Source organism: Anomaloglossus baeobatrachus, chromosome 11 (assembly GCF_048569485.1).
Source record: "Anomaloglossus baeobatrachus isolate aAnoBae1 chromosome 11, aAnoBae1.hap1, whole genome shotgun sequence".
Taxonomy (NCBI): Eukaryota; Metazoa; Chordata; class Amphibia; order Anura; family Aromobatidae; genus Anomaloglossus; species Anomaloglossus baeobatrachus.
In genome coordinates, this window is record NC_134363.1 from 63,403,961 (window position 1) to 63,425,732 (window position 21,772).

The following is a 21,772-nucleotide window of genomic DNA, read 5'->3' on the forward strand; positions in this document are numbered from 1 at the left end:
TTGGCATGAGGTAAAACACACAACAAACAGGGATTTTAGAAAGACAAACAAGGAATACACCAGGGACACATTAACAATGGTTGGCCCTGATGCTAGTGAGAGGGAAGATGAACACCTCCTCTACTTACCTGCCGCTGTTCCCTGCACTCCCAGTCAGTCCCTATACAGGTTCCTCACCCGTTGCCGAGCAGGAACTTGAAGCCCTGAGAGACCCTGTGGTAAGCCCTGGCTAGTGAGTGGGAAGGTTAATCACGGTGGGCCCTGATGCTAGTGACAGGGAAGATGAACACCTCCTCAACTTACCTGCCGCTGTTCCCTGCACTCCTAGCCAAGTTCCTGCTCGGCAACAGGTGAGGAACCTCTATATGTTTACAGGTTCCTCACCTGTTGCCGAGCAGGAACTTGAAGCCCTGAGAGATCCTGCGGTATATGCCCTGGCTAGTAAGTGGGAAGGTAATGATCACTAGTCCCACTGCTGCACTAAAACAATACACCAAGGGAAGGTAAGACAAAAGGGGGGAAAACAACAAGAGATTGACTCCAACAACTAGATTGCAGTAAGGCACCAGTACTGCAGCCTACACTGCAACCAACAACAAGGACTCCAGCAGCTCTTTCCACATCCAGGCCCAAAATCAAATGGCAAAGAGAATAACAGGCACCCTGTGCTGGAAGCAGAGATTATATAAAGGGACTGGGAGTGCCCCCAAAGTGGAAACACCTGGTCAGGAGTCAGAGGCTGCTGGCAAGGAAAACTGACATTAACCCTTGCCACACCGAAAGAAAGAAAATATGTCTAAGGGCTGCTTCTCACTTGCGAATTTCTCGCAGTAGAGCAATGCGAGAAAAACTCGCATTGAAATCGGACACATGTTAGTGAATGATTCAGCTCTCATCTGCGATTTTTTTCTCAGTCCAAATCGGACCGAGAAAAAAATCGCAGCATGCTGCTTTTTTGGCTGGAAACACATCTATGCGAGTAAAATCGGTCCGACTGAGCTGAAAAATACTCGGCTGATTTTAGTTCACGTTAGGTGCGAGTGCAACGCAAGTGCGATGCTTTTTGCTCGCGTGTGTGTTGCGATTGCGATGCTAGTTTCATGCAACATCTTAATTAGATAAAAGCTATTACACATGTGTCATTTAATTTACCTTTGGGAATGTGATGTCACATTCATCTGTTGAATATTTAATGAGCGAAGTTAATGCCACACTCGCAAATGTGAACGCTGGTGCGCGTGTGTGATGCTACTTTTAATCCCCTTCCATAGGAAATCATTGGGACAAATGGTGCGAGAAACTCGCAAAAAAGCAGCATGCTGCGATTTTTTTCTCGGTCCGATTTGGACTGAGAAAAAAATCGCAGATGAGAGCTGAATCATTGACTAACATGTGTCCGATTTCAATGCGAGTTTTTCTCGCATTGCTCTACTGCGAGAAACTCGCAAGTGAGAAGCAGCCCTTTGCGAGTTTCTCGCACCATTTGTCCCAATGATTTCCTATGGAAGGGGATTAAAAGTAGGATCACACACGCACACCAGCGTTCACATTTGCGAGTGTGGCATTAACTTCGCTCATTAAATATTCAACAGATGAATGTGACATCCCATTCCCAAAGGTAAATTAAATGACACATGTGTAATAGCTTTTATCTAATTAAGATGTTGCATGAAACTAGCATCGCAATCGCAACACACACGCGAGCAAAAAGCATCGCACTTGCGTTGCACTCGCACCTAACGTGAACTAAAATCAGCCGAGTATTTTTCAGCCCAGTCGGACCGATTTTACTCGCATAGATGTGTTTCCAGCCTAACATGTAGAGTCTCAGATGACATTGAGAGACTCTAGTCCTGATCCTATTGCTAGTGTCAAAATACAGAGAGATGGCTGTGACAGTGTAGTAACGCAACCTTTTTGTTTCTTTTTCAGGTAGTTGGTGATAAACTTTTATAATCATGAAAACTGATATTGAGTTAGTGCTTATCGAATCAGGGATTGAATTGTGTATTGTCCCTAGATGTAATGGCTTTGCATTTTTTTTGTGCTCCAAAATTTACCTCTTCGAACCAAAAGAATGTTATCACCTTCCAGACAAAGCCAATTTTTTCATTTCTGATCAGTGTCACTTTAGGAGGTAATGACTCTGGAACGTGTCAACAGATCCAATTGATTCTGAAATATTTTTTTCATGACATACTGTACTTTATGTTATTGGTAAGTTTAAGGCAATATTTTTTGTTTTTATTTCAGAAAATATCAAATTTGGCAAAAAGGTTGAACATTTTGCAATTTTTAAACTTTTCATTTTTATGCTCTTAAACCATAACCACATGTCTACATTTATATCAGCATAGTTTTTGATACATAATTTATTTTTTGTTAGGAAGTTTGAAAGGTTAAAAGATTTTCAGACGTTTCTCATTATTACTAAAAAAATGTACAAAACTATTTTTTAGGGACCACATCACATTTGAAGTGAGTTTATGAGGCCTAGGTGACAGAAAATACCCAAAAGTGACACCATTCTAAAAACGGTACCCCTTACAACTGCAATTTCTCCTGAATAAGAAGATACCCCATATGTGGTGGAAAACTACTGTTTTGGAGCACAGCAGGGCTTAGAAGGGATGGAGCGACATTTTGGCTGGACTAGATTACACATTCGAAGAGGCCTTGATATGCCAAGACAGCAGAAACCCCCAAAAGTGACCCCATTTTGTAAACTAGACCTCTCAAGGAATTAATCTATAATTGTAGTGACCATTTTTAACCCTCAGACGATTCACAGATTTGTACACATTGTGCCGAGCAAATTAAAATTATCATTTTTTTCACTAAAATGTTGATTTGGTACCAAGTTATTAATTTTCAAAAGGGGTAATGGTTTGTTACACATCTCCTCACTTCACCAATAACCCATATGTGGTCGAAAACTACTTTTGAGGCACCGTACAAAGCTCAGATGGGAAGGAGCACCATATTATAGTGTAGGTTTTGCTGTTATAATTTGTGGGTGCCATGTCACAGTGGAACCCCCCATAAGTGACCTCATTTTACAAATTACAACCCTCTAGGAATTTATCTAAAGGTATAGTGATGATTTTTATTCCATTAGTGTTTTACTGAAACAAGCAACAATGGATGTTGCTGAGTGAAAATTGCAAATCTGTCATTATCATGTGCAGTACATTGTAGTGCCCGTACATTGTAGTGCCCGTACATTGAGCCCAGCTCGTGCTTCAGGAGAAGTGCACCGATTATATTAAGGAGGCTTTCATTGCTACACAAATGCCAAACATAAGGGATGTTAAATGTAGTTTAGTCCCACTGTGTGACTGAGAAATGAATGTGGCATTTGGATTATGCTGAGCACTTACATTGAAGTTTCCATCTAAATCAACTAATGAAATCATTTAGTTGACACCCCCGTGGGATCCATTCACTACAATGAGGCAGCAGAGTTACTCTAGATTCCATCTGGTCTCAATTCAGCATTGTCGTTTTCAAAAGTGCACAAAACTGTGGTCAACCGCGCTTTTATGAACCACTGAAAAGACGGACACCACTGTCACATAGGCTAGACAGATTCCGTAGTGACTCCATTTGCCTCATTATATAGAATCTTCTTTCAGAGGTTCTGTCTGAATCATGTATTTTAGATTTTACCACAACACCTTGGTGTAAGTGCCCAGCATAGAGCACAGGATAAATGTGAGCCGAGCCTTACTGTGATCTTTGGGAGGCAGGATGAATAAATCAATAACAGGTCAAGAATTGATTTAATTTATTTTTTACGCTATTAATCTGGCAGTATAATTGATTAAACAGATTTATTCTTTGGGTTGGTGCAATTACAGCGATACCAGATTTATAATACACAAACAGGAGAGCAGGAGTTGTATGTGTTTTAACGTTTTTTATTGTCTATGCAAAAAGTGATGGCACACACGTTAAAACAACAAATGTGATATAAAACATATGGAGGGACACCTATGTGTGAAAGGGTTAATAGCATATAATCATATGGCACAAAAAACATTCTATTGGTAGAAACCATAGAGATCGTAGGTATACATCCATCAGGCATAAAAATAGTGAGCAAAAGTGCATATTTCTCAAAAGATGAACGCATACCCCGGGAATAGTTATATATAGGGCTAATATCCCAAAATAGTTCCCCCATGTACTGTATGTTCTATTGCAAAGTACCTGGGACAAACAAACAGACAGTCAGATCAAAGGGAACATATCTCAGTATAGTTTCCCACACATACCAGTATAAGGTGCTTAGTGCATATGAATAGTGACAGACATCAGTGTCCCGAAAAAGGGAAGTTTCCCCAACACGCACCGATGCGCGTTTCACCAGGGAAATAAAGAATATGACATATGGCTTCTTCAAGGAGGGAGAATTGTGTCTCCTCTCTCTGAGTGCTGATTTTTAAATGCCCGTTGTCATTGACTTCCGCATATGTCATCCCTCTAGGTGACGCATGCGTAGTCCGCTAACCGAAACGCCACGGGCGGGCCAGTCGTCAGGCTCCACAGCATATGCATGGGAGCGGGGACACGTCACCCAGCTCCCGCGCATGCGCCACAAACAAATCCTCCTTACAAATTTGTGAAATCATATCCACAATTTGAGGGATCCACTCAATCCTTTTTATCTTGTAAGTTGTTTATTTAAAGCTTCCTTTTTAAAAACAGTATCATGTAATCAGGCTGAAAGGATTCACACAGCAACTCTTGACAGGAGGATTGGATCCATCAGGAAAAGGGGGGCAGTAGATCTTCATTAGTACTAAGTGTAGTTGAGTAAAAAGACAATGCTTAATTATATTTAGAACTAATGGAGATATACTGCCCCCTTTACTATTTTAAATAGGAAAGACAACATGATAATGGAGATATTGGAACAATTTTCTTGTATTAACATACAGATGGTTTGTTATTGGGATAACGCTTTGATGACCTCCTGGACTCCCATCAATCATCCGATATAGCCCCCCTTAGCCCATCCTATAGACTTACCATACACAGCAGATCGTCTCCTCCACGTGTCTTCTTCAGTCTTGCACTTGGCGAGTAATGTATAAATTCGTGTGCTGTCCCACAATGTGCTAAACCTCCTGTCCAGATAGCATTGGGTAGTGTTGTGACCCAAGTTCTTCTTTCACTATGACTTGTATGCTAGGTCCGGTGTATGCTAATTCTGTATATAATTATCTACTTCCTGAAAACAGAATAAACAATCACTCTGATGCAATAAATGTAGCAAAAATAAAGTGAACAAAAGATCAAGCCGCTCCTCTTCTGCAGTTATTTGGTCAACTGTAACAAACTTTCTCTTAGAACATTCTTAATTATAGTTTCATTAATAAAACAATCCTGGAGATTATCGGAAAACGTGTGTGTGGTGGATGAGAATTCTGTTATAGGGTCTGATGTATATTTTAACCGTTATTTAGCAGAAGATCCACAGCATAAACTCAAATTCCTGTGAATGACTTCTGCCGAATGTGGTAGGTTTGTAAAACTATACAATGAGTACGGGGAAGGAAGCTGGAGGCCGGTGAAATATGTCCAGCTTCCTGTTACAGCAGATCATTGCCAGAGCAGGGAGCGTAATCTCTGTGTGTACTATATGTGACATGTGTGAGAACTACACCCACTATACATGGCAGAAGTGCTACTGTGCAGTGTATATATATACAGAATATACAGGTACTGAGGATTACACCCAGTATACAGGACAGAAGTGGTACTGTGCAGTGTATATATGCAGAATAGTAATAATACGAATTATACCCAGTGTATAGGAAAGAAGTGCTACTGTGCAGTGTATATATACAGAATATACAGATACTGAGGATTACATCCAGTATACAGGACAGAAGTGGTACTGTGCAGTGTATATATGCAGAATAGTAATAATACGAATTATACCCAGTGTATAGGAAAGAAGTGGTACTGTGCAGTGTATGTTTACAGAATAATACAGGTACTGAGAATTACACCCAGTATACAGCACAGAAGAGGTACTGTGCAGTGTATATATACAGAATAATACAGATACTGAGAATTACACCCAGTATACAGGACAGAAGTGGTACTGTGCAGTGTATATATACAGAATAATACAGATACTGAGGATTACACCCAGTATACAGGACAGAAGTGGTACTGTGCAGTGTATATATACAGAATAATACAGATACTGAGAATTACACCCAGTATACAGCACAGAAGGGGTACTTTGCAGTGTATATATACAGAATAATACAGATACTGAGAATTACACCCAGTATACAGCACAGAAGTGGTACTGTGCAGTGTATATATACACAGAATAATACAGATACTGAGAATTACACCCAGTATACAGCACAGAAGGGGTACTGTGCAGTGTATATATAGAGAATAATACAGATACTGAGAATTACACCCAGTATACAGCACAGAAGGGGTACTGTGCAGTGTATATATAGAGAATAATACAGATACTGAGAATTACACCCAGTATACAGCACAGAAGTGGTACTGTGCAGTGTATATATACAGAATAATACAGATACTGAGAATTACACCCAGTATACAGCACAGAAGGGGTACTGTGCAGTGTATATATAGAGAATAATACAGATACTGAGAATTACACCCAGTATACAGCACAGAAGTGGTACTGTGCAGTGTATATATACAGAATAATACAGATACTGAGAATTACACCCAGTATACAGCACAGAAGGGGTACTGTGCAGTGTATATATACAGAATAATACAGATACTGAGAATTACACCCAGTATACAGCACAGAAGGGGTACTGTGCAGTGTATATATACACAGAATAATACAAGTATCGAGAATTACACCCAATACACAGGACAGAAGGGGTACTGTGCAGTGTATATATGCAGAATACTAGAAATACTGAGGATTACACCCAATACACAGGACAGAAGTGGTATTGTGCAGTGTGTATATATAGAATAATAGAGATAATGAGACTTATGGGTACTTTGCACGCTGCAACATCGCAAGCCGATGGTAGCGATGCCGAGCGCGATAGTCCCCGCCCCCCTCAACATGCGATATCTTGTGATAGCTGCCGTAGCGAACATTATCGCTACGACAGCTTCACACGCACTTACCTGCCCTGCGACGTCGCTCTGGCCGGCGAACTGCCTCCTTCCTAAGGGGGCGGGTCATGCGGCGTCACAGCGATGTCACAAGGCAGGCGGCCAATAGAAGCGGAGGGGCGGAGATGAGCGGGACGTAAACATGCCACCCACCTACTTCCTTCCTCATTGCAAGCGGGACGCAGGTAAGGCGATGTTCCTCGCTCCTGCCGCTTCATACACAGCGATGTGTGCTGCCACAGGAATGAGGAACAACATCGTACCTGTTGCTGCAGTGAAATTATGGAAATGACCGACACTACACAGATCACCGATTTTCGTCGCTTTTGCGATTGTTTATCGGCGCATCTAGGCTTTACACGTTGCAACGTCGTTACCGGCGCCGGATGTGCGTCACTTTCGATTTGACCCGACGATATCGCAGTAGCGATGTCGCAACGTGCAAAGTACCCCTTACACCCAGTACACAGGACAGAAGTGGTACTATGCAGTGTGTATATAGTATAGTATATAGTGTGGACTCGCCACTAAAAAGTGTGTACTGTATATACACAGTCACAGCTCCATAATAAACACTATATACATAGCTCTCCAGTACATACGAAAACATAGTCAGCATATATTGTGGAGATGTGTATTCTGGGTGCAATTCTCCATATATGTTTCTATTGATAGATAAGATATACTGGGGCTGAGTTATATACATTAGATCAGGTATACTGAGGTTGAGGTATACACAATAGATAGAATATACTAGGGCTGAGGTACTGTATATACATTAGATAGGATATACTGAGGCTGAGGTAATTACATTAGACAGCATATATGGGGCAGAGGTATGTACATTAGATAAGATATACTGGTGCTGAGGTATATACTTAGACAGGATATTCTGGGGCTGAGATGTCTACATTAGATTGGGTATACTGGGGCATAGGTATATAAATTAGATAGAATATATGGGGACTGATATTTATACATTAGAATATACTGGGTCTAAGGTATATACATTAGATAGGATATACTGGAGCTGATGTATATACATTATATAGGATATACTGGGGGCTGAGGTATATACATTATATAGGATATACTAGAGCTGAGGTATATACATTATATAGGATATACTGGAGCTGAGGTATACATTATATAGGATATACTGATGCTGAGGTATATACATTATATAGGATATACTGATGCTGAGGTATATACATTATATAGGATATACTGATGCTGAGGTATATACATTATATAGGATATACTGGAGCTGAGGTATATACATACATTAGATAGGATATATGAGGGATGAAGTATATACATTAGGTAGGATATATGGGGCTGAGATATATACATTAGATCACTGGATTGCACCATCCAACGTCACCTGCGTGTATGGTCCCCAGCGGTGGCCTGAGCTCTCCAGGACTTCCCGCCGGGGCTGGAAACTGATTACAGCTCCTCTGCTCCTGTCCAGGGCGGTGCTCAAAGCCATTGTATTTGTGTTTAATTTAATATGCAGTACAGAATGGATAAATTATAGAAACAGTAGCATGGACATTTCTCCAAAGTATCCCAGGAGCTGTTTTTTATTATGGCAACGCCAGGCTACATCTTAATCATGTTACTGTGAGCAGACTGCATGGCCTAAATGTGCTATAATGGCCTACAGTGTCTCTGGACTTGTCTTCCATTGAGCACATTTGGGACATCAGCAATTGCAGGGGAGCTGACAGCAGTGGATCTTGATGACTTGCTGCCTTAGTGCATTCATAGTGGCAGCACAGTCCTCAGAACCCTTATTAAATAGAAGCCAAGGCTGTAAGCGCGGAGATTTGTGTGTGTGGTGCTCTTACGCCATACTGAATAAATTAAGATATTTTGAAAATATTGTTTCCATTTTTTCAGCATTTACTTATCATTACCATGTCTATCCATCCTGCAATTTCCATAATTCCATGACTTTTCCTTGATATTCAAGGAATGCAGAATTGTCAAACATCACCTTCATCCCTATGGTGATGCCGTCCAGACATTTTTAGGGTACTTTTCCTTTTTACTTAACACTGGTATCATTTAACGCTTATTTAGTGTTCAGATTGTACATTGTGTTAAGTGCTTTAAAGACAGTTGATGATTGAATGATGAAGCAACTTCATTATGTTTCCAATGTGCTTATTACATTGCAGAACATTCACAATACAATGTGCGAGGTAACACTCGGAACAGAATTCAAGCTTTCATCTTCTCAGTAGGCGGCGATGATTCACAATCCACAGTGTCCTTATATAAAGTGTGCTTTCAGTCAAAAACAAAACTTTACAGCACAATTCGATCATTACGCAGCAGTGTAAAACCTTTCCCAACAAAACTCAGCTGTTCCTGCTGCAAATCTGTCCTAATATGAAGTTGTTATCATTGTCTGGTTGAGCTACTGTCATGTGCTGTCCGGATCCACACTCGCGAATTACACCTACAGCGTTGAACTCTGTTCACATTGCAGAGTACGACAGGCAACCTTGTGCTTCTTAAGTGCTCAGCTCTGCTGGGCATCGGCGGAGTTGTTTCACTGCTCCCAGCCGTGCAAGTATAAGGGGGTGGCAGGAGCGAAACACCCAACACCTGGGCTTATGTTCTGGTAGAAGGGTGGGTTGGGGTGGAGTTCTATAGGTCACCACTAGAGAGCACAGTGTCCCCATAGTTGAGTGCAGGGGGGAAGGGATGAGCTCAGAATAGATAGGGGAGGGCACAAGTTAGGGACAGGAAGGGAGGAGAGTAGTGAAGAAGACAAGGAAGTGAGAGGCTGCAGAGAGAGTGGAGGGAGATTGAATCCAGAAGTGTAGAAGGCCACCCTGTGGCTTGAGGACTGGCAGTTAAAGACACAGATGCTGCAAGTGAGGGTCTAAGTCCTAGGGACGGCCACCATGTAGGATTGCTGGGGAACCCCGGGATGTGGGAGATCAGCATGGCCAGAGCAGCTGTATCCACAGGGAGAAGGGCTGGTAATCCAGGAGGCCGATGGAACACTCTGACAGCCGATGTAATGAGAGTGTGGAAATGTATGTGTCCGGTGAAGAAAATGTGCCCTGTCTCAGAAAAGGAAAGTGTTTGCAAAACCATTAAAATGGAGATGTTGAATGAGAAACTAGAGTCTGCCTCTCTTTTACCGGGACTGTATCCTAACACAGAGGTAAACTCTTCAGCACCCCTGTCAGCTGGCATCCTTCTACCAACTCTACACACATTATCCCTTTTTCATGGAGTAAGCTGGTCGGGGGTGGCACGACTACAACCCCCAGCCTCGACAGAGCCCCCAGTGGCTAGGTAAGTATTATAAAGTGTTTTTTATGTTCTCACAGCGGCCTGGGCACTTATATACAGCGTGTTAGAATGCTGTATATAAGAGCCCGGTGGTGGTGGCCGCAGCTTATAGTCCAAAAAAGTGGTGACAGGTTCTCTTTAAATTTTTTTGGAGCAGTGTGCAACTCTTCTGTGAGTCAGGTTGCTGATTACCATCCACAGCTGGTATCTTCCTATTTCAGGCTGGGGAGTATGTTAGGAGACCGCCGAAGATAGCTTTAGTGTAGCTCCAGCGATCCCGGTCTTTGTGGTTATCCAGTTCATGGTGATCTACAGTTGCTTTTCTGCATGATGTGAAAGTTCCCCAGTTGTGCGTCTACTTCCTACCCTTTTCTTTATTCCCCGATACACATATTGTCTCTCATTTATGTTTGAGTGCAGTGTGTAAGAGTTTTCAGTCTCCCTTGTCCATGTGATTTCTGTGGGATATTGTTACTAGGTTTCCAACTCCCAGGGTACGCGGAATAAGATCAAGGCTCGGACAGGAGTCAGGGCTACGCTGGCGGCTCGGATATGGCTACCATCGAGCCTACCTCCGAGATAAGGGACCACACATGGTCTCGAGTCTGAGGGCCAGTCTAGGAGCCCCTGTTCCATCAGTACATACTCAGTGACAGCTGCAGAATGGTCTTGGCCACTGTTCTTACCAGCTACATGGCAAATTCTTCTCTTTACTTATCTTCTCCCTGTTAGGCAGTGTACACAAGTTGAAGATTTGGAAGAAGATGACTGTAATAAAGGAACTTTCTTCACTAGGGACTATTTATAAGCCAGGATTGATAGTCAGACTGATGTTCAGTCAAGTACCAATTCAAATTGTATCTATCTATCTATCTATCTAATTGCCCCTCTATAAATCACTTATATGGCAACATCTAGAATATGGAATCCAGTTTTGAGCTCCAAATTTTAAAAAGGACATTAGGAAGTTCAAAAGCAGCAACTAGATTATTACATGGGATGAAAGGACACTCCTATGATGAGATATTAGAAAAGTTCGACAGTTTAGCTTAGAAAAAAGATGTCTCAGAGGAGATCTCATTTATATGTATAAATACAGTCATGACTAAAAGTGTTGCCACCCTTGAAATTGTTCCAGAAAATGAAGTAGTTATAACAGAAAATTATTGCAATTGCACACGTTTTGTCATACGCATAATTATATTTTTTGTGTGTATTGGATCAACAAAATAAGGCAAAATAGACATAATTTCACACAAACCACCAAAACTAGGCCATACAAAAATTGTTGCCACAATTGTTTCCAAAATTGTGGGTAAACAACTTTGTTTCAAGTATGTGATGTTCATTCAAACTCACCTGTTGCAAGTAACAGGTGTGGGCAATATGAAAATCACACCTGAAACCAGACAAAAAGGGAAGAAGTTGACTTAATCTTTGCATTGCGTGACTGTGTGTGCCACACTAAGCATGTGTGGCGTCCCTGAGGCTCAAGACGCCACAGTGTACTGCACCCCACTTAGGGTGTGGTGCTGATCATGGATCCAAAAGTAGGTCGGTACCGGTTTCATCATCCACAACCACATACACACATAGGTTGCCCCTTCCCCACTGGGGACTGGGCTAGGGTCGGGTATAAAAGGGGTTTCCAACCGTGTGGCATTTACAGGATGCCATCACAACAGGGGCCCCAATCCACTAGCTTAGGATCTGGGTAAGGGAAGGAGCGGCGACCAGGGGGAGTTTGGAGTTACACACACAGCTTACAGTTTAGTAGGAGTTCTCCAGCAGGAGTGACAGTGAGCAGACATCTTTCCCGGTAGCTCCTGTGGGACATAGGAGGTTAACGGTCGCTGGGGAGGATACCGTGTTAGTTTCCCCAGGACCAGCACTGTTCAGGGTCTTCTTGGATTTCTTCCAAAAATACCACAAGCAGTACATCCTCCTTCTCATAAAAGACTCGTGAACAGGCAATTTCTGCTTCTATTTTGCACCACTCACTTTCCAAGTAATTTCTGCTGACAACACACAAAGTTTTGCGGCTGTTGTTAATGGCATCTTGGATATTATCAATGTGGTATGATCCAGGAACAAAATCTCTAGGTTTAAAGCAAAGTTTGTACTTGCGTTGTCCTTGGCTTTCCAAATGATGCAGTAATTCTTTTATGACCCAGTCTTCGTCATTGGAGCAGTAGGAGATGTAGGCATCGTACATGTAGACTCTCTTCTTCTTTTGATTTTTCCATGAAAGCCAAACTTTCACCATGTGATAGAAGTAAAGTATGGACCACTTCAATTTTACTGTTAGAAGAGTTGTGGCCATGAAGAGTAACGTGAAAGCAAAAGAGACACCAAAAAATAGAACAGACAGGTCAGTCCCACAAAAACTTAAATCCAGGCTCAGGAAATTGAAATCATGAGCTACTGGTCCAAGACAACTGTATGATTGTAAAAACGGTATCTGCACCTGAGTATTAAATTCAGACCAATTCTGGAACCAGTAATTGTCACAAGAACATAAGAGAGGATTCATCCACAAATCCAAATTTCTCAAGTTAGATAATGGTTTCACCAGTTTTTCACTAATGTTCTTTAAGTTTGTTGCGTTGTAGAGAAATGTTTTCCAGTAAGTTAAAGGAAACAAATATGTCTTCAGGAAGATTTTGGATTTCATTGTTTTCCAGGTGAAGAGATCTCACTTGCTTACATTTTCTGATTAACTCCACCATGGAATTAAAATCATCTCCTTTGAAAGTTTCGGACATATCAAAGTCTGTCAAATTGGGCAAAAATGAAAAAGATACATCCTTAAAAAAGGAGCTTGAAATGCCTCGGACCTCCAGCTTTTTAAGGGATTGCAAACCTTGATAAAGTGATACAGAAACAGGATCCATATAGCGTCGTGCTTGGTAGCTCATATCTAAGGATTCCAGATGTTTAAGCTTTCTAAAAGGACTTTTAGTATCACGTTTATTAAAACCTAGCCCATTTCTACTAATATCTAGACTTAGAAGCGTTTTTAAGGAATTGAAGGTTAAATCTGAAAATTTATAAATTTCATTATTAGCCAAATCTAGTCTCTTTAATGATGACATGTCTTTAAAGCTATTACCCTGCACCGAATGGACTTTGTTGCCTGACAATAACAATGTTTCAAGTTTGTAGAGATTGTAAAAAGCCTTTCTCTTAATCATTGATATACTGTTGTCCCGTAAATCCAGCAGCCTAAGGTTCCTTATGTATGTGAAGGCGAAAAGCATGACATCTGCTATTTTACAACTTCTCAAAATAAGGGTTTTTAGATTGTGTAAGCCTTGAAATGATTTTTTGTTGATGTCAGTTAAGGAATTTTTGGAGAGGTCCAAGTACTCAAGACCAATTAGAGGACTGAATAATCTGTCTTGTAAGCTAAGAATTTCATTTCTCTCGAGGATCAAAGTATGGAGATGTTTAAGACCAGTCCAGGAACTATTCTGAATCATTCTAATTTTACACTTATTAAGATATAGAACGTTAAGGCCCTTAAACGTTTGAAGGTCGGTCTTCGTCAATACCCTCAGAGCACTTGTAGACAAAACGAGTGATGTCAGATTGGTGCACATTCCAATTTTCTTAATTTGAGAATGTGAAACCTTTGCACGCGATATGTACAAAGCCCTTAATTTTGGTAAAGACCGGAATACTTGACATGGAAGATCTAAATCATCATCAAGTTTGGGTCTCATGCTGGACCAATGCAGTTCCGTCAAATGAGGAAGATGGATTCCCAGAAGAAAGGATATGTTTAATGGGTTCTCATCAAAGATGATCTGAGTTAATTTAGGCACATTCAAAAAGGAGCTACCATTTATAGCGCTCATATTATTTTTCATCAACATGAGGTGAGTCAGATTGGGCATGAACAAATTACTAAGGTCTAAGACACCGATTAAATTATAGTTCAGGTCTAAAACGTTGAGCAACTGAAGAGCGATCAACCTCGGAGAAGATAAATCCGTCACAAAATTAGAGCTCAGGTTCAGTCTAGATAGCTCAGCTAAGTTATTCACAGCTTCTGCCACATTTGTAAAATTAGTAATATTATTAGACGACAAGGCAAGTTCTTGTAAATGATGTAGAGAGGCTAGAGCAAAACTTTCTATTGTACGAATTCTGTTATATCCAATTTTGAGAATTCTCAGATTTCTAAAATCGCTCATGTCCCAATTATCCAACGTCTGCAATTTATTGTAACTGAGGTCCAGTAAATAAAGATTCTTTAAATTTTTGAAGGCTTCTGATTGGATGGTGCTGATTTTATTTCCATTCAGCTGAAGCTCTAGAAGTTTGGGCAAATGGAAAAAAGTCTTGTTCTCCACTATGACAATGCCGTTTTGTGACGCATTCAGCCATTGTGTTTTATTAGGGAGATGTCGTATGGCTTTGGTCAAGTCCATAATTCCTTGTCCTATACAGTTTGCATATTGTAAGTGGTCATAGGTCAAAACACACTTTGCATATCCATAGGCAGATATGGGAGGACATATTTTTATTAATATTGATAACAAGATTACTTGTTTGGCTGTGCAATAATAATTCATGTCAGAACATTTTTTTATTCCTCAAATAAAAGAAATTGTTGTAATCTGAAAAAAAAGGAAAAAAATAAAAGTTGACAACTTTATATGATTTGCATACAAAAATCTCTGCATGTTAGTCATATATCTTAAGATACGCAAACTGTAAAAAACAGATGTCAAGTTGTAATACCTCCACACATCAGGACTTGGAGCGGCTGACCCTTCCGGTTCTTGCACAGATTAGAGGTCTCAGCTGTGCAGTCTCTAAAGGCCCCTGCGAAGACTTAAACAGACCTAAGGCCGGAGTCACACTTACGTATGACTCGGCGAGTCTCGCATCGGCATCACCTGACATGGCAGCACACTCTCGGACAGGAGCCGGTCAGCTGCATAGAAATACATGCAGCTGAGAAGCTCCTGTCCGGAGAGTGTGCAGCCATGCTGGGTGATGCCAATGCGAGACTCGCCGAGTCATATGTAAGTGTGACTCTGGCCTAACTGGAAGACTCAGATGACCTCTTGAACCTTTTGATTCTTAAGCAACCTATGATTGGACGTCGTCCACACTTCCGGTCATGCGCACTACTCAGAAGCCTGGTGTTTGTGTCCCGGCTTCAGAGAGCGGTAGTGCGCATTGCCAGAAGTGTGGACGACTTCTGATCATGGACAGGGACTGTCTTTGAAGTGAGGGTGCATACACCCTGCGTCAATGAAGCTATTCAGTTTCCTGAATCTTTGTATAGCCCTGCCCACACCACTGATTGACCGCTTTCTGTGTACATCGTGCATAGTCAGAAAGGAGCCAATTAGAGATGGGGGCAAGGTTAAGCAGAACTCATGAATACAAAGGAATATCTGGCAGCAGGTTACTAGTCCTCTAGTGATAATCTCCTGCTGATAAAACTGTGATTTTATCAATACTACAGCAAGCAGCCAAGTAAGTAATACATCGCTGGAATCACAGTCTCTGTCTCTATATCATACTGCTCTCAGAATAAATGTCAAAAACCTACTGACAGTTTCTCTGTAAGTCCAGGGGTGTAACGATCATGGGCACAGTGACCACAACTGTGCCCCGGGGTACAGGGGGCCCACCGGCCCCAGCGCCTGTTTCAGCTGGATGTGCATCTCAGAGGGTGCATTCAGCAGAAATACATTGCAGCACAGAGACCAGTCCAGTCCCTGCACTGCAATGTTCTGGCTGCTGATTAGGGCTATGAATATTCACTGCTCCCCAAGCCCATAATCCAGGCATAGGGAGCAGAGAATATGCTGGCACTTGGCAGCTTACCGTGCTGTAAGTGGGACATCTATATCAGGATGGGGCTATGATGAGGACATGTATACCAGGATGGAGACATATATACTAGGATGGGGCCAGGATGTAGATATATATCAGGATGGGCCATGACGGGGACATACTGTATTTACCAGGATATAGCAATGATGGGATCATTCACCAGGATGTGGCCATGATGGGGACATATACCAAAATGGGGCCATGATGGAGACATATATACAAGGATATAGACAGGATGAGATCATACACCAGGATGGGGTACATATTTACCACGAAGTGGCAAAGGATGAGGGACATTAGTACAGGATGGGGGTCAGTACTACACAATGAAGGGGAGGGAGGCAACGCATATGTCTTTATAGGATTTAGAACTCTACAACAGCCCATACATCAGATCAACATGTGGGGGGGGCAGGCTCAAACTTGTATCGGGGCCCATTGAACACTAGTTACGCCACTGCTAGTAATGCCTTGTAAAATATTCTCATAATTCTTATATGCTTCTTTGTATTTACAAGAATTTTTTTTCCTGGTTTACACTCTGCAGCAGCACTTATAAAGGCGCAATAACAGAGAGATTATTCAAATCAATCTGATTGATCAATTGTTAAGTAATTGATAGCAAGGATTTGATGGACATTGACACTACCCACAGAGTTGTTGGGGAGGAAATGCTATTCTTATTAGTATAGGTCACTACATCTACTGATTCTGGCTACAATTTTTACTACGATTGATGCACAACTTTAGTCTCTTATATAGCGCCCTCGTATTCCACAGCGGTTTACAGACATCACCATCACTGTCCCCATTGGGGCTCACAATCTAAGTTCCCTATCAGTATGTCTATCCAGTGATGAAGAAAGTGGAGGAAATCCAAGCTCCTTTCAGATGTTATTGTGTGGGATTTGAACCCAGGACCCCTGCGCTGTAAGACTAACACCACTAAGCCAAGAGTTCACCCAATTATTGTTATAATAACTTAAAGGGAATGTGTCATCAGAAAATGACAAGTTGTTTAAATCAGTTATTTGTGTTTCATGAATTTTTTACATTTAAAGGGGTGGTCCACTACAAAGCATACTGGCCACATCAATGTAAAGCTGAAACAGAAGTTTTTTTCTAAATACCTTCTGTTGTTAATTGTACCTCTGAGCAGCGCTATCACTGTCCACTCATCTCCCATGACATGACCCCCGGCTGAAATTACCTCTCATGTCCGTTGATGTCACGTCAACTTCTGGAATTGGAATTTGATCCAACATCTCCGAGACGGGATCCAGTCTCCGTCTCCATGAGTGAGTGGGCTGAGTTTCATCACATATCACAGCCCATCATCTCGCATGTTCTCTCCTTCACCGCTGAGCACTGCAAGCGCGAGCGATGCTGGGCTTTGATGTGCAGTGAAATTCCGCCTACAGCCAAGTTACTAAAGGATACTGGGTCCTACGTCAGTGATGCCAAGTCAACTTCCAATTCCGGAAGTTGACGTGACATCACCAGACATCAGAGGTCACTGCAGCCCTAGTCATGTGATGGGGAGGAGTGGACAGTGATAGCGCCGCTCACAGGTAGAATTGACAACAGAAGGTGTTTGGAAATAGCCTTCTGTCTCTTTACATCGATGTGGCCATTATGCTTTGTAGTGGACCCCCTCTTTAATAAAGATTGTGATTTGTATAAAAACAGTCAATTTTTAAAAAAATACATTTAACACAAAAAACACATTTAAACAATAGGTCATTTTTTGATGACATGTCCCTTTTTACCTGGCCGTATCGATACGAAAGCTGATGGGCGAGAGGTCATTTGGCCATCAGTTATTGCTCCCAACCCCTCACACATATGAATGTTTATATCGGTCAAGATTTCATGTATTTTTAAAGAGAAAGCTGTTGACAAATGGTCCTGCCAGTGGCTTGTTTCCAAAAGAACAAAAAATTCAAACCTTTCCAACATCAATGGTCAGGGAAGACTGTAAGGGGTACTTTGCACACTACAACATCGCAGCTGCGATGTCGGAGGGGTCAAATCGAAAGTGACGCACATCCGGCATCGCTGTCGACATCGTAGTATGTAAATCCTTTTAGCAAAGATTAACGAGCGCAAAAGCATCGTAATCGTATGATCGGTGTAGTGTCCGACATTTCCATAATTTCGCTGCAGCGACGGTACGATATTGTTCCTCGTTCCTGCGGCAGAACACATCGCTGTGTATGAAGCTGCAGGAGTGAGGAACATCTGCTTACCTGCGTCACCGCGGCCCACGCTGGCTATGCGGAAGAACAGAGGTGGGCGGGATGTTTACGTCCCGCTCATCTCTGGCCCTCCGCTTCTATTGGCCGCCTGCCGTGTGACGTCGCTGTGTGGCCGCACAACCGGCCCCCTTAGGAAGGAGGCGAGTCGCCGTTCAGAGAGACGTCACAGGGCAGGTAAGTGCATGTGAAGCTGCCGTAGCGATAATGTTCGCTACGGCAGCTATCACAAGATATCGCAGCTGCGACGGGGGCGGGGACTATTGCGCTCGGCATCGCAGCAATCGGCCTGCGATGTCGTAGTGTGCAAAGTACCCCTAAGTCAATCCCACCAATATCAGCAGGTTTGGCTGACTTTAGACTAATGTTAATGGGGGGGGGCTTTCGATATGATGATATCTGACTATGGTACACTATATGGGCCTTAAGATCTATACCAGAAAGAAAAAGGATGTGAGTGATTTTTTCATTTGCCAAGTCATAGAGAAAATTGTGGAAGCTATAGAAATTTCTTATTTAAATGACTCAACGCAAAGTTTGAAGAAAGAGGAATTAGAGTATAGTGGGTGATAGTGGGCGACAGATTTACAAACAAGTCAAAGATTCCAGGGAAACAAATCAGAGTGTGAAAAGCAGAAGTGCAGATCTGAGGGTTCTCCAGTACGTAACCGTTAGATGTGACATCCTTGGAAGGACATGGGGGACAGATAGCAGTTAAAGTGCTAAAAGCGAATGGTGCTCTTAAGAAATGTATACAACATCAGGGTTAGGAGATCGAGAGTTCAACTACATCTAATGGAATCCATGTGAAAAAGCTGTTTAATGGTGCCTGATGATGAGGATTCAGTCAGCTCCTTTAGTTCAATCATTGACGCCAAATGTTCATTAAAGAAAGCTATAGTTAGAAAGTGACCTATCGTTGGATCTTGTTGGAATTTGAGATAGGTTGGAAAACGGGGTCTGTCATTCCTTCCTGCCCTAGTTTTGGCTGTAGTCTTCATTTAGTTCTAGTTGGGGGGGAAACTGTTTGAAAAGGCAGAAGGTTGTATGTGCAAGGGACTCCATCAGTTACGAATGCGAGTCTCCACTTAGTGTTATTGATGTGAATCTCACGACACAGACTTAGGAAAGGTTTGGCATGAGGTAAAACACACAACAAACAGGGATTTTAGAAAGACAAACAAGGAATACACCAGGGACACATTAACAATGGTTGGCCCTGATGCTAGTGAGAGGGAAGATGAACACCTCCTCTACTTACCTGCCGCTGTTCCCTGCACTCCCAGTCAGTCCCTATACAGGTTCCTCACCCGTTGCCGAGCAGGAACTTGAAGCCCTGAGAGACCCTGTGGTAAGCCCTGGCTAGTGAGTGGGAAGGTTAATCACGGTGGGCCCTGATGCTAGTGACAGGGAAGATGAACACCTCCTCAACTTACCTGCCGCTGTTCCCTGCACTCCTAGCCAAGTTCCTGCTCGGCAACAGGTGAGGAACCTCTATATGTTTACAGGTTCCTCACCTGTTGCCGAGCAGGAACTTGAAGCCCTGAGAGATCCTGCGGTATATGCCCTGGCTAGTAAGTGGGAAGGTAATGATCACTAGTCCCACTGCTGCACTAAAACAATACACCAAGGGAAGGTAAGACAAAAGGGGGGAAAACAACAAGAGATTGACTCCAACAACTAGATTGCAGTAAGGCACCAGTACTGCAGCCTACACTGCAACCAACAACAAGGACTCCAGCAGCTCTTTCCACATCCAGGCCCAAAATCAAATGGCAAAGAGAATAACAGGCACCCTGTGCTGGAAGCAGAGATTATATAAAGGGACTGGGAGTGCCCCCAAAGTGGAAACACCTGGTCAGGAGTCAGAGGCTGCTGGCAAGGAAAACTGACATTAACCCTTGCCACACCGAAAGAAAGAAAATATGTCTAAGGGCTGCTTCTCACTTGCGAATTTCTCGCAGTAGAGCAATGCGAGAAAAACTCGCATTGAAATCGGACACATGTTAGTGAATGATTCAGCTCTCATCTGCGATTTTTTTCTCAGTCCAAATCGGACCGAGAAAAAAATCGCAGCATGCTGCTTTTTTGGCTGGAAACACATCTATGCGAGTAAAATCGGTCCGACTGAGCTGAAAAATACTCGGCTGATTTTAGTTCACGTTAGGTGCGAGTGCAACGCAAGTGCGATGCTTTTTGCTCGCGTGTGTGTTGCGATTGCGATGCTAGTTTCATGCAACATCTTAATTAGATAAAAGCTATTACACATGTGTCATTTAATTTACCTTTGGGAATGTGATGTCACATTCATCTGTTGAATATTTAATGAGCGAAGTTAATGCCACACTCGCAAATGTGAACGCTGGTGCGCGTGTGTGATGCTACTTTTAATCCCCTTCCATAGGAAATCATTGGGACAAATGGTGCGAGAAACTCGCAAAAAAGCAGCATGCTGCGATTTTTTTCTCGGTCCGATTTGGACTCAGAAAAAAATCGCAGATGAGAGCTGAATCATTGACTAACATGTGTCCGATTCCAATGCGAGTTTTTCTCGCATTGCTCTACTGCGAGAAACTCGCAAGTGAGAAGCAGCCCTTTGCGAGTTTCTCGCACCATTTGTCCCAATGATTTCCTATGGAAGGGGATTAAAAGTAGGATCACACACGCGCACCAGCGTTCACATTTGCGAGTGTGGCATTAACTTCGCTCATTAAATATTCAACAGATGAATGTGACATCCCATTCCCAAAGGTAAATTAAATGACACATGTGTAATAGCTTTTATCTAATTAAGATGTTGCATGAAACTAGCATCGCAATCGCAACACACACGCGAGCAAAAAGCATCGCACTTGCATTGCACTCGCACCTAACGTGAACTAAAATCAGCCGAGTATTTTTCAGCCCAGTCGGACCGATTTTACTCGCATAGATGTGTTTCCAGCCTAACATGTAGAGTCTCAGATGACATTGAGAGACTCTAGTCCTGATCCTATTGCTAGTGTCAAAATACAGAGAGATGGCTGTGACAGTGTAGTAACGCAACCTTTTTGTTTCTTTTTCAGGTAGTTGGTGATAAACTTTTATAATCATGAAAACTGATATTGAGTTAGTGCTTATCGAATCAGGGATTGAATTGTGTATTGTCCCTAGATGTAATGGCTTTGCATTTTTTTTTGTGCTCCAAAATTTACCTC

At 42.2% G+C, this 21,772-nt stretch overlaps 1 protein-coding gene across 1 annotated transcript; it reads right to left on the reverse strand.

Annotated features, from left to right (window-relative positions):
• Window positions 1–12,331: 12,331 nt before the first annotated feature.
• On the reverse strand, window positions 12,332–15,041 carry LOC142255810 (uncharacterized). The gene is given in 2 exon segments (XM_075327257.1): window positions 12,332–13,057; window positions 13,059–15,041. Coding segments are annotated over 2 exon segments (2,709 nt in total).
• Between the last annotated feature and the right edge of the window lie 6,731 nt (window positions 15,042–21,772).